Raw genomic sequence first — 17,165 nt, forward strand, 5'->3', positions numbered from 1 at the left:
CTAATTTCGATTAAATATTGGAGGGGGGCTGAATTGATCCACTCTTGAATTGAGTTGTAGCAGGTCAACATTAAACCCTCATGTGCCTGGATAATTTTTGGAGAATAGTGTAGCTCAGGGTAAGAATGAGATTACGCTTTTTACGGAAATGCTTCGCGATTGTGTTTGATTTTTTGAAAGGTACGTTACGTAGTTGATCTTTGTATGAAATAGGTAAAAGTAAATTAATATAAATAAAAATTTGCCCTCAGGGGCTCACATCTGGTCATATGGGCTTGGCACACCCAGGTTCCAAGCTGGATATCATAATTCTTCTCTTTCTTGGTGATTCCTTTCTACTTCTCTTTCTTGGTGATTCCTTTCTACTTCTCTCTCTCTCTTTCTCTCAGAGTATCTTGGAAATTTTTTTTGGTTTGTGCAGCATAAGCCTCAGGCTTCCTTGCACCATATGGCTATTAATAATAATAATAATAATAATAATAATAATAATAATAATAATAATAATAATATAAAATAATTATGAATATATAATTATATATATAAATTTTTTTTTTAAAAATAGAAATGATACTAATATATCTTGGCAGGTGGTGCAAATATGTGGTATTGACTGTTTACTTCATATATGAGCCGACAAAATGTATGGATTGCGTAAAATTAGCAAAATTGAGCGTCGTACGGTAAGAAATAATTTAAAGAGACAAATAAAAAAAAACAAATAAAAAGTAACACAGATAATGCATACCAAATATAACCGTGCGAAATTTGTATGATGTCTGATATTTGTATGATAAAACAAAATTTTATTTTTTAAATTTTATTGTTTGTGTTTTAGTGTTTGTTGCGACTTGATCTTTTAGTAATTGAACACAAGTTTGCTGATTTCGTTGCTTGTTGACCTTTACTGAAAAAGGACACAGAGGTGGTCGGCGGCAAAAAATAACTACATTAGAGACGTTTTGTTATATACCGGCAGCCAAAATCGTTGCATCATTCGGTGGAAATTAGGTCATGCAGTATTGAGATAGTCTTATAAAGCTTCGAGCCACGACCTTGGCAGTGTATGTTAATTCTTCATATTCACCTCCCCCCCCCCCCATCACACCCTCAAGCTTTTCCTTTCCAATTTATATGCAACAGCAAGTTAGAAATTAATAAAATGCTTATTTTTAATAATCAAGTATTTACACAATATTACCAATATATGTGATGAATTTGATCAGTGTTGCATTGTGCTTGGGTTCATTTTGGCCCAAGTAATGAGACCAGAAACAGCAATGCATGATGACAATAGGGAATGTGAATAAGCTATCATTCCTCATCTGTTCAGAGGCTACACCGTGTGATAATGTATTCATTGCATAAGTCTAAGCATGAAACAATGATCCTATAATGGTGAATTTTGCGATAGCAGAGTTTTGAATATATATCCCAGAGGCAGGACTATAAATTTCACACCCACATACAATATGTACAAATGTTAGTAACAAAATTTAAATTGATACTTAAGCTGAATATTTTGATTATACAGTGGCAGACAAAATACTGCATCACTTGTGAATTTTGCAAATGAGTTTTGCGCTGTATTGTGGGCTGCAGAAATGTTCGAAATGCATTTGTTAGATGGGATCTATATATCTCTGAATAAAATCCAATAAGAAGACTCCACCTGATATACTTAATTGCCATAAATATCTTCCCAAAGGGTAAAATGCATAATTAATGGAAATATAAAAAATCATGCAAATGGCAATCATAACAACCAAACATAAATTTTATTGTATTTACGTGTACAAACTGAAATGACAAGTTAATGTAAGGTTTATGTACTGTAAATCAGCAAAATAAGTCCTCAGTATTTTGTTGTTCCTCCTCAAGCTGCAATTACAGCCTTGCAATGATCTGGCATAGAGTTAATCAACTTCTGGATATGGTTGCCCAATTTTGTGTTACCACACCCTTACAATACTCTCCTGCAGCTGAATCTTATTTGTTGGCTTTCTGAGCAATTTTAGATGATATTATGTACCAGGAATTTTCAATAGGATTCAAATCTGACTGCTGCCAGGCCAGTCCAACACTAATGCCAGCATTTCTGAGGTATGACTGCACCTTAAGGGAGGAAAATGAGGGTAAACATTGGTATAAGTATGTTTTAAGCCTCGTGAGACAAGAAGACAAACTCATCATTAAAACTAAATAGCATAATACTTACCAGTTTTGCTGTGTGGCAAGGTGCTGAGTCCTGTTGAAAAATGCAGTTTTGGATGTCTGTGTGGTGATCCATAATAAAGAGTTTCAGGCACTCCTCCAAGATAGCAGTTACTGTTATTTACTGTTCCGTTAATAAACTTAATTCACCCCAACCCTTTGCTATTATGCATCCCTAGACCATCTGACTGGCGGGGAACTTTACAGTCGGCGTTATGCAGTCAGGGTGGTATGCCTCCGATTTTTGTCTTCTGACATATTGCTTCCCATCTGAGCCATGAAGGTTGAATTTCGATTCGTCAGAAAAGATGACGTTGTCCCATTGCTCTTTTGTACACGAAACATGCATTTTAGCCTAAGCAAGTCGCTTCTTCCTCATTTGTTGGGTCAACAAAGGCTTCTTCTTGGGCTGATAAGCATGCAGACCACATTCCGAAAGCCATCTTGCACTTGTTTCAATACCAGACCACAGGCCGTCTCAAAGTCCAGTTTTAGATCAGGAGCACTAGCATGGCAATTACGAAGGCATAGCCATTTCAAGTATCGATTTTGGGAAGGCGTAGTCACTCTCTTATGGCCTGATCCAGGTCTTCGCTTCGCATCACCAGTTTCACACTTTAATTTTAGCACCCGGGATACTGTTGACTGGTGGCAGTCTATTTTATCACCGATAGCACGTGTAGAAAGCTCTTCCTGAGACAGAGCAACAGCTACACTTTTTTTCTTGGTGTCAACTGAACATATGGAGCCATGCACACCTCCGCAAAACAGGATACTCATGAGTATGTATACCCTTCCACAGCCATATTTATAGAAACGGCTAATGCAGTACCTTGCCATTACTGTCTGATGCAAAAGAAGTGTTATCTGATGCAATACTTTTGCTTTGTGACAAACAAAATGACTGTAATCAAACAAATTAACCCCAGGGACTCACATCTTGTGAGTATGGGCTTGGCCAACTCAGGGTCCTGAACTGGATATCATCATGCTTCTCTTTCTTGGTGATTGCCTTCTACTTTGACTCTCTCTCTCTCTCTCTCTCAGAGTAACTCGGGAATTTTTTTTTTTTTTTTGGCAGGTGCAGCGTAAGCCTCAGGCTTCCTTGCACCATATAGCTAATAATAATAATATCTTATACGTTTCACTACAAATTTTGCTTTTTTTAAGGTGATGCAGTTTGTTTGTCCGCCACTATTTATTTAATATTGACAAGTTATGTTCTTAAGTGTAGTTTTTAGGAACCAACTGGGGATGGAGAAGGTTTGCAGCCAGCTAAGTAGCATGGTGGGACCAAACAAGGATAGAGATATGATAGTATAAGCACCTTCTTTGCCCTTTTCTGTTTTAACCTGGGAATGGTGGTTTTGCTCTGATCAACATTAGTGGTGTTAAAAAAAAAAAAGTGCCGCCCCCCCACATATTTTATCAAGGAAGTGCAAAGGCTTACAAAAAATTATTTTAAGATAAAGGAGGGATATATATATATATATATCCCTTATGCAATTGCATTTTAAGAGAATTGCTATATTAATAAATATTCAAAATCTATGTTTAAAATGTCTCTTCATGGATTTGTATGTAAATGAGGCATAATTTTGACACAATATCTAGCATTCCTGGGAATTACAATTGTGCTTCCAGTTCACCTTTCAGACCACAGACTAAAATCAGCATTAATGAGACTCATTATGAGTTTAGGTTGAAAAAATCTATGAAAAATGTGTTAAATACTTCACACATTTTTCATAGATTTTTGGGTATAGTATTTGCATAACACATTTCTGGGCCTTTCATGTAGTTTTGTTACTTTCCAGTACTTACTCCTGGGACACAATTCAAATCTTCATTTATTTTTCTTTGTCAGAGGTTTCAAGTCTTCATTCTGAACTCCTCTGAAGTTGTTTGTGGTGAAAAGCTTATTAGGTATATTTGTCAAAATGGTTCTGAACTTTATGTATTGTTTCTAGAATTATCTCTGAACAAAGTCCAAAGCTAAGTCCAGAAACTTTAGTTTTATAATTTCTGGTTAGGCACTAAAATTAAATAAACAATTTATGTAAAAGACTCATTTACTTAATAGATATAAATTCTGCTGTGCTTTTATATTGCAGCCTAATGTATTCTTGCATGGGAATGGTATCAGTTTAATTAAATTTAAGTAATTTAATTTCATTCAATTTGACCACAGTTACAGATTAGATACCTATTGACACACACATACAAATAAAAATAATAGAAGCGAATTTGAACAATATAAAATTAGAAGTGTTACTAGAGAAAAGGCCTTGGATGTGCCACCGACTTGACAGTTTATTAAAACGACAGAATAATTACACAGAACTTAAAAAATGGTAAACTGCAATTAAAACCGAAAATATGTACATTTAAAGACAATAAACATAAAATAGTAGACTACAATTAAAATTCACAATAAATATGGTGCAAATTTTGAAATTGAACTAATAATCCAATGTCTCAATATTTGATCGGGGGTTATAATTAAAATGTTGCTTGCCCCAATAATGTTCAGCGATGGCTGAATCATCCAAATCAATCTGCAGATAGGCCCCTCATATTCAGATACCCTATCACACAGTATATACATTTAGACTTACCACTATAGCAAACCACAAAATCTGGGCAAGTAATACAATAATACAGTGGTATATTGTATTAAAATCAGCATTAATGATACAGTGGTATATTGTATTACTGTTATCAGACAAATTAACCCCAGGGACTCACATCTGGTGAGTATGGGCTTGGCCAACCCAGGGTCCTGAGCTGGCCACTATACAATAATACAGTGGTATATTGTATTACTAAGTAATACAATATACCACTTTCACATGGTATAATTTAGGAAGAGTTGATTTCGCCCTAGGTAACATCAACTGTAACTTCTTGGCAGGAAGCTGCACAGAACCAATATGGTAGCATCACAACACCCTGGCAATATGAGCAAAAACACTCGGATAGTGGGGAATGTAGGCTGTAGTAATAAGTGATTCCTCTTCATTTGCACAGGGAATAAATCTGTCATTCTGTAGTTAAAATTTATCCAGAACATGAGGAGGATAACCACATTTAGACAAATCCGACCTGACCCTGACAAACTCAGCTTCCCTCTCAACAGCAAAAGCACATTTATAATTTGTAAACTGTTCCTGGCACATGGGATTTCTATAAATTGAAGAAATGACAACCTACGTGTTGAACTAAAACATCCAAGAATGGTAGAGCATTATTCTCCTCATAATCCTCTAATATCGGATTATGTTCAAGATTTTTACCATCTCTTATGGTTGGAAGGCCCTCTGTATAGTGGCAGCAGATCCCACCATGAATTGCAATGCTGGAGCCTGCATGCACCTTATTATGGAGGCCCTTGTCTTTCACAATGATGAGAGATGTCGAATTCCGGACTGGCCAGGTGGGCTAGTACTGCAAAAACCTTGGGAGGTGCATTATGGCCACAGAAGCCGATGCGCCAACAACTACCAAAAAAAAAAAAAAAAAAAAAAGATGTTGAATTAATGGTGCAAGTACTCAGCATACTTGCAGAGTTTGATGGATGAATGTCTCATGTTATGTTGTTATTTGGTTTTTAGGAGCATTAGCAACTAAGGCCATATTGCTCCGGGATATGCGGTGGTCATTCCCTGAATGACCTTTCCGCATCCTCCGTATTTGGTGGTGACGGGCTCGAACCCCGGTCTAATCAAGAAGCGTGTGCTACGCACTGCTGCTCCTTCCCACCTGGCTACGGAGGCGCCTGTCTCATGTTATCATTCCCCCCATTTGCTGTAACTGATTCATTTGTAAGCTATTTATGCATGCGTGGGTTTTCTCTCTGTAGTATATTATGTTCACTGTCATTGATGTCTAAGTTGAGAAAGAGGCTTGCTACCTTGAGAGCTTGTCATGCACTCAATGACCTGTTATTAATTTATGTTATCTTACATTTATTGCTTTCAGTTGTGTATATTTTCAGTTTTTAAGGTATATTTTATTGCACATTTTAATCGTAGCCTACTATTTTATGTTTACTGCCTTTAATTGTACATATTTTCAGTTTTAATTGTAGATATTTTACTATTTTAACATCTGTATAATTACTCTTCCATTTTAATGAACTGTCAAGTCAGTAGAAACTATGTTATTAATAGAAATATTAACAACATTTGGGCAGAGCAATATGGCCTAAGATGATAATGGTTTGTAAAATTATTAACAGTAATAGTTGGGCATAGTAGATCAAATTTCACAATAGTATGAGTCCTCAATAACAGTATGGTGGTTTTAGACCCTCCAGTCTGAGACCGGAGGATCTAAAGATCTCTTCAGTTGGAGCTGTAGTTACTAATTTTCAGGTAGAGAGAGAGTGGGTGTTTCCCCTTTGAGTTAGTCATTGTTAACAAAGTTTAACATTGGCAAATGAAAGTTATTGCATATGGGTAGCAGTAATCCCAGATAAACATACCAAATGTGAAGTTCCACACACTCAGGGTAGTGAATGAAAAAGACATAGGGATAATTATGCAGTCAGGAAAAAAGTTCTCTGAGGTGTAGTCATCCTGCCAGGACAACTCATGGGTTTTGTCAATGATATACAGTAATCCTGTCAGCAGGGATAAGGAGTTGATAATCATTTTGTATAAGGCAGTAGTTAGGCCACATCATGAATACCTCATACAGATCTGGAAGCCTCATTTGCAGAAGGATGTGGATATGTTGGAGTGGAGAGAAGAGCAATAAGATTAGTGAAAGGAACAAAATGGTGCTCTTATCTGGAAAGCCTTTAGTTCTACAAATAGCAGTATCTGGAGACTAGATACCTTCAAGATCTGAATGAGTTGTTTTAAGTTTGAATGATTTTATTAATCTCATTGCTGATGGAATCTTTCTCCTTGCTCAGACTGCACATGCTCATGAGGTTGCATTGAAATGGAGGAAGGATGGTTGCAGGAATGTGCAGAAGTTTGCTTTTAGCCACCAGATAGTTAATTGTTAGAACTAGCTTCCATCTGATATGTAGAAGTGGGTAGTAAGGGAAAAGTAGACAAACTCTTATAGGGGGTGGGAAGGTGATATGGGAAGTATATTTTTTTTTGCTGATGCTGTATGAATTTGCTTTTTTTCCATTGTTTGCCATAATAATAATACTAGTCCATGTTTTTTGGCCTGTTCAACATTTTTCCATGATCACACAGTTGTACAGACATAATACACAATGAGGAAATGTGACCTAGGTTGCTGATGTACCTAAAAACCAAGCAACTGCCTAATAGTATAAACCATCCATTTTATGATATATGCATAGATTTTCACAGAGAAATGTATTTTCCAAAGAAATGCAATAAAATAGAAAAATATAATGCCAATAAAAATACAATAAATTAAGCCAGGCCAATTATGTCATTTTACATTGCTCAATACTTCTCAGAGGACTAATATCAAGTAGTATGCATTTAGACATAATTAGCATCGTTTGTTTCAATAAGCAAGCCTTTCAGCAGTAGCTGCACTAAGATAGCTCTGTATTATGAAGACCAGCTGTTACTGTGCCTGGCATCTGCTACCAGCACTATAGCATTCAGTATTGTGATATTCTCTGTGAATAATGGGCCCAAGACACGACCTAACATGGACATTGGCATTGCTGGGCTGTTGTACTTGGCAGGTACTCCTGCTGACAGTCTATCACAAGTAAATGTGCCTGCAGTGGGAGTAGGAGTTAGGCAGTGGATGACTGCTTGGTTGCCTGTTTCAGGAATTGTTTCAAACTGCACTATGCAGATAGGGCACCTCTGTAGCCAGGTGGGAAGGAGCAGCAGTGCGTAGCACACGCTTCTTGATTAGACCGGGGTTCGAGCCCATCACCACCAAATATGGAGGATGCGGAAAGGTCAGGGAATGACTACCGCATATTCCCGGAGCAATATGGCCTTAATTGCTAATGTTCCTAAAAAAAAAAAAAAAAAAACCCAATAAATATGCAGATGGATTTTGGTGAGGTATACATTTAGTTCGCTTTGTATTAGCAATATCCCCTCCTGTAGGAATGGACTGGTCTGTGATGCTGTGAAGACTCAAAGTCGGGAACAGCTGATAGAATATTTTAGTTCACATTGTGGTGATCAGTTTTGAGTGTTTCCAAAGAAGGGATTGGTGTTCAGATCTTTCTGGTTTTGATTGTGAAATGATTGACGAGGCAGGAGGTTTAGGTGCCAGTATCTCAACAACAGGCAACATGATTAAGTCCTCCTGTTCTGTGGTGTTCTAAGTTTACTGTCATTGGCAAAGAGCAGCTGAAAGTCACATGTTAGACAGCTGTGTGTGTGTGTGTGTGTGTGTGTGTGTGTGTGTGTGTGTGTGTGTGTGTGTGTGTGTGTGTGTGTGTGTGGCTGATGCTTATGGTGAGTGTTGTGTCTCATCTCATGATATTACGTAGTACAGTGGTCCAGCTTACCACCCAGTACAACGTAGGACTAGCAAGACCAATATCTATATGGACTATGTGCTCGAATTCTCTGGTGTCATGAGTCTACTGTGATTGAATCAACAGCAGCTGTAGGTCACCTGTGGGACACATTTGGAATACTGTGTTCAAGTATAAAGACTTCATTTCAAAAAAGACATCGAACTTCTTTAAAGGGTCCATAGACTGGGAAACTCACATGGTGAGATTGGCAAATGGGCAACCATACGAGAAAAGACCCCGAATATGTGGGCTATTAAGTCATTAAATGCAAACATTATAGGAATAGCTGAGAAATGGTGTCACTCAGACATAAGTGATGCTGAATTTGAATATGGGGAGTACAATGTATACAGGAAGGACAGGACAGGAGTTCTGTCCTTTTTTGAGTGAAGAGCCATTTTTGATCTAATTAAAAAAAGAGAGAATCGGAAGAGCCGCACCACAGCTCAAGCTGGTAGGAGGGGGAGTTTTTTAAGAAATGGGAGAGAGTAGGAAAGTATAATATATATTTTGAAATATTATTTATTAATACTGAAAAAACGTAACAAAAATCCAATTAGGTATGAATTAATAAGGCTTTTGCTGCTGAACTTCTTGAGTAAGTCTCTCAACATTAGGAGAGTATGCCATAATTTTCATCTTTAAACATGCTGAAAGACTCACATTGTTCAGATGGTTTCTTAATTTATTTTTATTATAGTTCATGTTCGAAAATATTTGCCCGCAGAAATTCGTCAAACCAAAAACTGAGAGAAGTCCAAATGCAAATATTTTCAAATTTATATGTGTCCGGTAAGCTACCACATGCATCCAACACAATTTGGTCTTGTTTTTTCAACTCATCTATCGCATCCATTTGTGTAGAAGGGCAGCCTTTTGGTTCTCCAAATCCTCAATTTCAGTTTTAAGGCATTTTTAGTCTTGCACTCCACTTTTCCTTTATTTTTAAGTCCTCTAACTCCATTTCAAATTATGCTTCATGTGGGCTAAAAGTTGAAGAGCCACAGTTACATACTCAAAGAGCTGCATGTGGCTTGCGAGCCACAGGTTCCTGCCCCCTCTCTAAGTTAAGAAGACTATTAAATCTAAAGCAGACTTGGGTGACGAGTGAAATGCTGAGTCAGTTTGGTGTGATATAATCACTGGGAAAACAAAATTGAGAGTAGGAGTGTGTTATAAGCCTAATGACTGTGATGAGCACACCAATCAGCTATACAGGGAAATTGAGTGGGCCAGCAAGTCTGATAATGGAGGATTTTAACTTTCTAGATGTCGACTGGAATTTGTGGGTTGGTCACACACACTAGAAAGATTTTTGTGCATTTCTTGGATGACTGTTTCTACAGCAGCATACTAGAAGCAAAAAGAGGAAGCAGTACCCTTGATCTTGTTATCAGCAGTGATATTTCATTCATTAAGAATCTGAAGGTAAAAGACCCACTGGGTGGCACTGATCACAATATATTAATATGGAATTTAATTAAAGACATAACTACTGTTAAGGGTAAAGGGAAAGGATTTTGTTTTCATAAGGGTGACTACAGAGGTCTCAGACAGTTTTTTAAATTATGTACGATGATGTTACCAACAGTTAGGAACAAATTCTAAATGGGAAGTATTCAATGAAGTAATCAAAGCGTCTTGTAGGGCGGATATCATCCTTTAAGGGCACGAAGGGTGATATTGTTGTACACGTTGGCACTAATGATATTAAGAGTAGGAGACCGGCAGAATTACTTATCAAGTACAAGACAATGCTGAAAAAAAACCATGAGTTAGGGTTGAATTTGAAAGTGTCTGCAATTTTGCCCAGACACAATAGGAGGGAGTATATGATGAGAGCCTTGTCAATCAATTTGGCCCTGGAGAGATTCTGCAAGGCTCAAGGGGTAGAATTTTTCTCAGCCTGGTCTGTGCTTGTTAACAGGAGAGACTGCTTCTACAGGGATGGGATACACTTAAATAGAAAGGGTGCAAGAATATTTGCTGATGCTATCGAGGCAGAGTTAGGTGGGTCAGAAAACTGCTAGCTTGGGGGGGGATAGATTAACAGTAGCCGCTGGCAGGAGCAACAGGAGCAGCAGCCTGGAAAGCAAGGCAATGGGAATTTCCAGGACTGATGGAAGTCATAGTGGAACAAGTAAATATATGGGCTGTGTTAGGGTAACTAAGAGTAGAAACAGGTGCATGTATACTTGCATGTACACCAATGCTAGGAGTATAGTTAATAAATTTGATGAACTTGAAGTCTAGTCAAGACATCAAAGGCAGATATTGTTGGGATATCAGAGATGTGGGAATTTGGGGAGTACAATGTGTACAGAAAGGATAGACAGGACAGGAAGGGAGGAGGGGTTATGTTGTTAGTTAAGAAACACATAAAATATAAGGAAGTGCATCCAATTCATGTGGGTGGACAATGCAATGTTGAGTCTGTTTGGTGTGACATAAGCACTGGGAAAGGAAAAATGAGAGTAGGTGTGTGTTATAAGCCTAATGAATCTGATGAGTTTAATGAGCAATTGTCCAGAGAAATAAGAGTGCGCCAGTAAATGAGTGTCTCTTATAATGGGGTATTTTAATTTCCTGGATATTGACTGGAATTTGTGGGTTGGTCACTTGCACACTAGCAAGGCTTTTGTGGATTTATTGGATGCTTGTTTTCTACAGCAGTATGTTGGGGAGGCAACTAGATGGATTAATACTCTTGATCTGATTATCAGTAGTGATTCTTCATGCATTAAGAATCTGCAGATAAAGGAACAACTAGGTGATCACAGTGTGCTGAAGTGGGATTTAATCAAAGAGGTAACTACCATCAAGGGTAAAGGGAAGGGTTTTTGCTTTCGTAAAGGTGACTATGGTTGTCTGAGACAGTATTTAAATTCTATATGGTGGAACCAACTGATGATGTTACCAACAGCAAATTCAAAATGGGAAGCATTCAAAGAATTTATCTTGGAAGCTACTATGCTTTACATACCAACAAATAAATATTGTTCAAGATTTAGGCCTAAATGGATGTCAGATGAACTAATTAGACATGTGACAGAGGAGAAAAATGCATGGGATACATATATATTAATATGTGACACAGAAGCCTATGATAGATATAAGCTGGTCTGTAACCAAGTTACAAAGGAGGTTAGGCAGGCGAAGGCAGATTACGAGAAATCTTTGGCAAAGAATGCAAAGAAAAACAGCAAACAGTTCTTTATTTATGTAAGCTTTAGAAGGAAGGGGATGAATCAGATTGGTCCACTTCATATTGATGGTTCAACTGTTGATGATCCTGCTCAGGTAGCTAACAAACTAAATGAATATTTTTCATCGACATTCACACATGACGAGTTATTCAGGGAGGGGAATGCCAGAGGTGTATTCAACTCTGGCAGTAAGCTAGATAATCTTGTAATAACTGAGAGTAAAGTGGAGGAGAAATTGTTGAAGATAAACACAAGAAATGCACCTGTGGTGGATGGAATCTATCCAGTTACATTAAAGGAGGCGGCAAAGGAAGTAAGCAAACGCTTAGCCATAATTATGAGAGTTTCCCTGGACTCAGGGAGATACCCATGACCGGACATGTGCAAATGTGACCCCAATCTACAAAGGAGGATCAAAGCTTGACACAGGTAATTACAGACCTGTTAGTTTAACTTCTGTTCCAGTGAAATTAATGGAAGCACTGGTTAAAGAAGCAATGCAGGATTATCTAGACAAGACTTCAGTTATAGCTCTGACACAGCATGGGTTTGTTAAGGGGAAATCTTGTCTGACTGATTTGATTGGATACTATGATGTAGTCACAAAGGAACTGGATGCAAAGGATAATTTTGATATCATATATTTGAATCTTAGAAAAGCCTTTGATGCTGTTGCACATGGAATACTGCTGCACAAATTGGAGCACTGTGGCATTGGAGGCAAATTGCTGCTATGGATAAAGGGATGGTTGAGTGGGAGAAGACAGGAGTGGTAATCAATGGACACTGTTCATCGTGGACTAATGTTATTAGTGGAGTCCCTCAGGGTTCAGTATTGGGTCCATTATTGTTTTCTGTATTTATAAAATACATATTGATGATGGTATATCAAATTTAATGTCCAAGTTGCAGACGATACGAAGGTTGGCAGGGTTGTCAAGGACACTACTGACACTATGCTACTTCAACCGGATCTGGAAAGGTTGAGCAGATGGGCTGAGAGGTGGCAAATGAAGTTTAACATTGACAAATGTAAAGTACTACATATGGGAAACAGCAACCCCAGAGCAATGTATCAACTCTGTGGTACTACACTGACAGTGGTAGAGAATGAAAGGGACCTGGGGGTGGTTGTGCAGGCAGATATGAAGTTCTCTGAGCAGTGCAGACGGGCTGCAAGAGTAGCTCATGTTGTATTGTCGATGATATATAGGAATTTTTCTAGCAGGGATAAAGAGGTGATTATTCCCTTGTATAAGGCAATGGTCAGGCCACACCTAGAGTACTGTATACAGGTCTGGAGGCCTCATTTCAAGAAGGATGTAGAGATGCTGGAACGAGTACAGAGAAGGGCAACACGATTAGTGAATGGAACAAAGGGGTGCTCTTACGAAGAAAGGCTTAAGTTTTGCAAATTACAGTGTCTGGAGACTAGGCACCAGCGAGGTGATCTGATAGAGGTGTATAAAGCCTTGAATGTTTTGAGCATGCTCAATGCTGATGGGATTCTTCCTCTTGCTCAGAATAATCACCTGAGAGGGCATAAATTCAAATTGAGGAAGGACAGATGTAGGATAGACGTGAGGAAATTTGCCTTTAGCCAGCGGGTGGTTGGATGGTGGAACAGACTTCCATCCCTTGTCGTGGAAGTTGATAGCCTAATTAAGTTTAAGGCTCAGCTGGACAGGCATTTCGAACAAACAGAGGGGTGAAGTGGAAATGGTTATTTTTTATTTATTTATTTTTTTGGCTGATGCTCCATAAGCTTGCTTTCTTGCATCAAATGCCTCTACTAATGCTATGAAGAAAGGCTTAAGTTTTGCAAATTACAGTGTCTGGAGACTAGGCACCTGCAAGGTGAACTGATTGAGGTGTATAAAGCCTTGAATGGTTTGAGCATTTTTAATGCGGATGAGATTGTTCCTCTTGCCCAGAATAATCGCCAGAGAGGGCATAAATTCAAATTGAGGAAAGATGGTTGTATGATAGATGTGTGGAAGTTTGCCTTTAGCCAGCGGGTGGTTGATTGCTGGAACAAACTTCCATCTGTCATTGTAGAAGTTGATAGCTTAAATAGGTTCAAGGCAGAACTTGACAAACTTTTGGAGCGAGTGGATGGGTGAAATAAGGGTTTTTTTTTTTTTTTTTGGCTGATGCTATATAAGCTTGCTTTCTTGCATCATGTTCCTTTGCTAATGCTAATGCTAAATTACTAGGCTTTTCATATCATAAAAGAAATACTGTTCAAGGCTTAGACCCAAATGGATGTCACATTAACTATTAAGATACGTGGCACAGAAGAAAAGTGCATGGAATGCATATAAATTAGTCTCTAATCAAGTCACATAGAAGGTTAGGCAATCCAAGTCAGATTATTAGAAGTATCTGGCAAAGAATGTAAAGAAAAACAGCAAAGATTTCTATGTTTATATTAACAGTACAGGAAATCCCCGACTTACATAATACTCAACTTATGTAAATTCGACTTTACTTAAGGTTTTGCCGCCCAGTGCAAACTTATAAAAAATCGTGGAAGCGTATTTTGCATCACGTAGGAATAAATGGAGATATTGTGAAAATATCATAATGTGAACCCAATAACATCGTTTTTTTTTTGTAATTCGTTTCAAGTCCTTGGAAGTTGAAAATTTTGCCATATTACCGAGCTATTTATCTCTCTAAAAGGTCATATTTATAATGGAAATTGCACTACTCTTTCATTGTTATCATATGTTCTCGTTTTAAGAATCAATTTTGAACGCTTTTGTGATATTTTTCTAAAGCACGTTTCTGGATTGAGCTTTAGAATTTTTCTAGCAAGGATAAGGAGGTGATTATTCACTTGTATAACGCAATGGTCAGGCCACATCTTGAGTACTGTATGCAGGTCTGGAGGCCTCATTTTAAGAAGGATGTAGAGCTGTTGGAACGAGTACAGAGAAGGGCAACAAGATTAGTGAATGGAACAAGGGGTTCCTCTTACGAAGAAAGGCTTAAGTTTTGCAAATTACAGTGTCTGGAGACTAGGCACCTGCGAGGTGATCTGATTGAGGTGTATAAAGCCTTGAATGGTTTGAGCATGCTCAATGCGGATGGGATTGTTCCTCTTGCTCAAAATAATCGCCAGAGAGGGCATAAATTCAAATTGAGGAAAGACAGTTGTAGCGTCTTTCCTCAGTTTTTCGACGGTTGTAGCGTCATTCCAGCAATCAACCACATTTGCTCAATTGAGGAAAGGTGGTTGATTGCTGGAACAAACTTCCATCTGTCATTGTAGAAGTTGATAGCTTAAATAGGTTCAAGGCAGAACTTGACAAACATTTGGAGCAAGTGGATGGATGAAATAACGGTTGTTTTTTTTTTTTTTTTTTTTTGGCTGATGCTATATAAGCTTGCTTTCTTGCATCATGTTCCTTTGCTAATGCTAAGTTACTATGCTTTTCATATCATAAAAGAAATACTGTTCAAGGCTTAGATCCAAATGGATGTCACATTAACTATTAAGACATGTGGCACAGAAGAAAAGTGCATGGAATGCATATAAATTATCAGGTGATACAGAAGCCTATGGTAGATATAAATTAGTCTCTAATCAAGTCACATAGAAGGCTAAGCAATCCAAGTCAGATTATTAGAAGTCTCTGGCAAAGAATGCAAAGAAAAACAGCAAAGATTTCTATGTTTATATTAACAGTACAGGAAATCCCCGACTTACATAATACTCAACTTACGGAAATTCGACTTTACTTAAGGTTTTGCCGCCCAGTGCAAAATTAAAAAAAATCGTCGAAATGTATTTTGCATCCCGTAGGAATAAATGGAGATATCGTGAAAATATCATAATGTGAACCCAATAACATCATTTTTTTTTGTAATTCGTTTCGAGTCCTTGGAAGTTGAAAATTTGCCATATTACTGAGCTATTTATCTCTCTAAAAGGTCATATTTATAATGGAAATTGCACTACTCTTTCATTGTTATCATATGTTCCTGTTTTAAGAATCAATTTTGAACGCTTTTGTGATATTTTTCTAAAGCACGTTTCTGGAGGTCACGACCATAAAACAATAAAAACAGTTTGCAATTTCTGGTTTGTTGTGCTTTTCTGTTAGTGCATCTTAATTATAAATGGATAGTAAACTCGATCTTCTTGCATTTGTGATAATACCGATAACTGCAATTGTGTGGGTTTTTACGCTATTATGGTGAAATGTGTTCCTCTTCACTGAAGTCTACAATCATATAAAAAATAAAAATTTTCAGAAACTTCTCTTCATTCTTATTTACGTATTACAATGATGAAGGGAAAGCGACCAACCAAAAGTGCAAGTGGTGGTAGTGCCAGGAAACAAAACAATATTGATTTAGAATGAAGATGAAAACGATTAAGAAGTATGAAGCAGGACAAAGTTTGTCATCTCTTTTACGGGAATTGGGTCTTGCTGCTTCAATAGTGAATACTATTTTAAAGGATAGTGCACATATAAAAGAACATGTCAAAGGATCAATGCACTTAAGATCAACAGTTATCACAAAACAGCGTTCAGGCGGCGAACCCCAACCCAAGATGGTAACAAGCAACGGGTGATTTAATAGGTTCAAGCATCGCGCTGGTTTCCACAACATTAAAGTATGTGGTGAAGTCGCCAGTGCCGATTCTGCAGCTGCAGAGAAATTTTGTGATGTGTTGGAAAAAGTTATTGATGAAGGTGGCTATTCAACATAGCAAATTTTTAACGTCGACGAGACTGCTCTGTATTGGAAAAAATGCTGGATTGAACATACATTGCCAAAGAGGAAAATACAATGCCAGGTTTCAAGGCGTCAAAAGATAATGCCACACTCTTGCTTGGGGCTAAATTATGCAGCGGGAGATTACAGATTAAAACTACTACTTTTGTACCATTCTGGAAATTCTCATGCATTTAAGGGCATCAATAAAGCCACCCTACCCGTGCATTTCCAATCGAACCAGAGAGCATGGATAACAATATCTCTCTTTAAGGATTGGTTTAAATTCTGCTTCATTCCCGAGTTTGAAAAATATTGTAAAGACAACGAGGTTCCTTTCAAGATTTTGCTTCTATTAGATAATGCTCCTGGACATCCTATGCATCTAGATGATTTTGATTCGAACGCGAGAGTCATATTTCTACCACCAAACACAACTTCACTCATGCAGCCTGTGGATCAGGGTGTTATTTCAAATTTAAAAGCATACTATTTACGCACAACGTTTGCTCAGGCATCGTCTGCAGTAG

At 37.8% G+C, this 17,165-nt stretch overlaps 1 protein-coding gene across 3 annotated transcripts in view; it reads left to right on the forward strand.

The window, feature by feature from the left end:
- The first annotated feature begins 571 nt into the window (after nt 1-571).
- LOC150082968 (putative phosphorylase b kinase regulatory subunit beta) overlaps nt 572-17,165 on the forward strand; it is a 735,196-nt gene continuing 718,602 nt past the window's right edge. For 2 of the 3 annotated variants that reach the window (XM_090377701.1, XM_090377699.1), the window contains exon 1: nt 572-680. In XM_090377701.1, coding sequence (XP_090233827.1) covers nt 639-680 — 42 coding nt within the window. In that variant the 5' untranslated portion in view covers nt 572-638. Of the gene's footprint in view, nt 681-868; nt 1,062-17,165 lie in introns of those variants that run through there. The other variant, XM_090377700.1, reaches the window with a different exon arrangement.

This window comes from Mastigoproctus giganteus, chromosome 7, assembly GCF_048544385.1.
Source record: "Mastigoproctus giganteus isolate SK-2022 chromosome 7, ASM4854438v1, whole genome shotgun sequence".
Lineage (NCBI taxonomy): Eukaryota > Metazoa > Arthropoda > Arachnida > Uropygi > Thelyphonidae > Mastigoproctus > Mastigoproctus giganteus.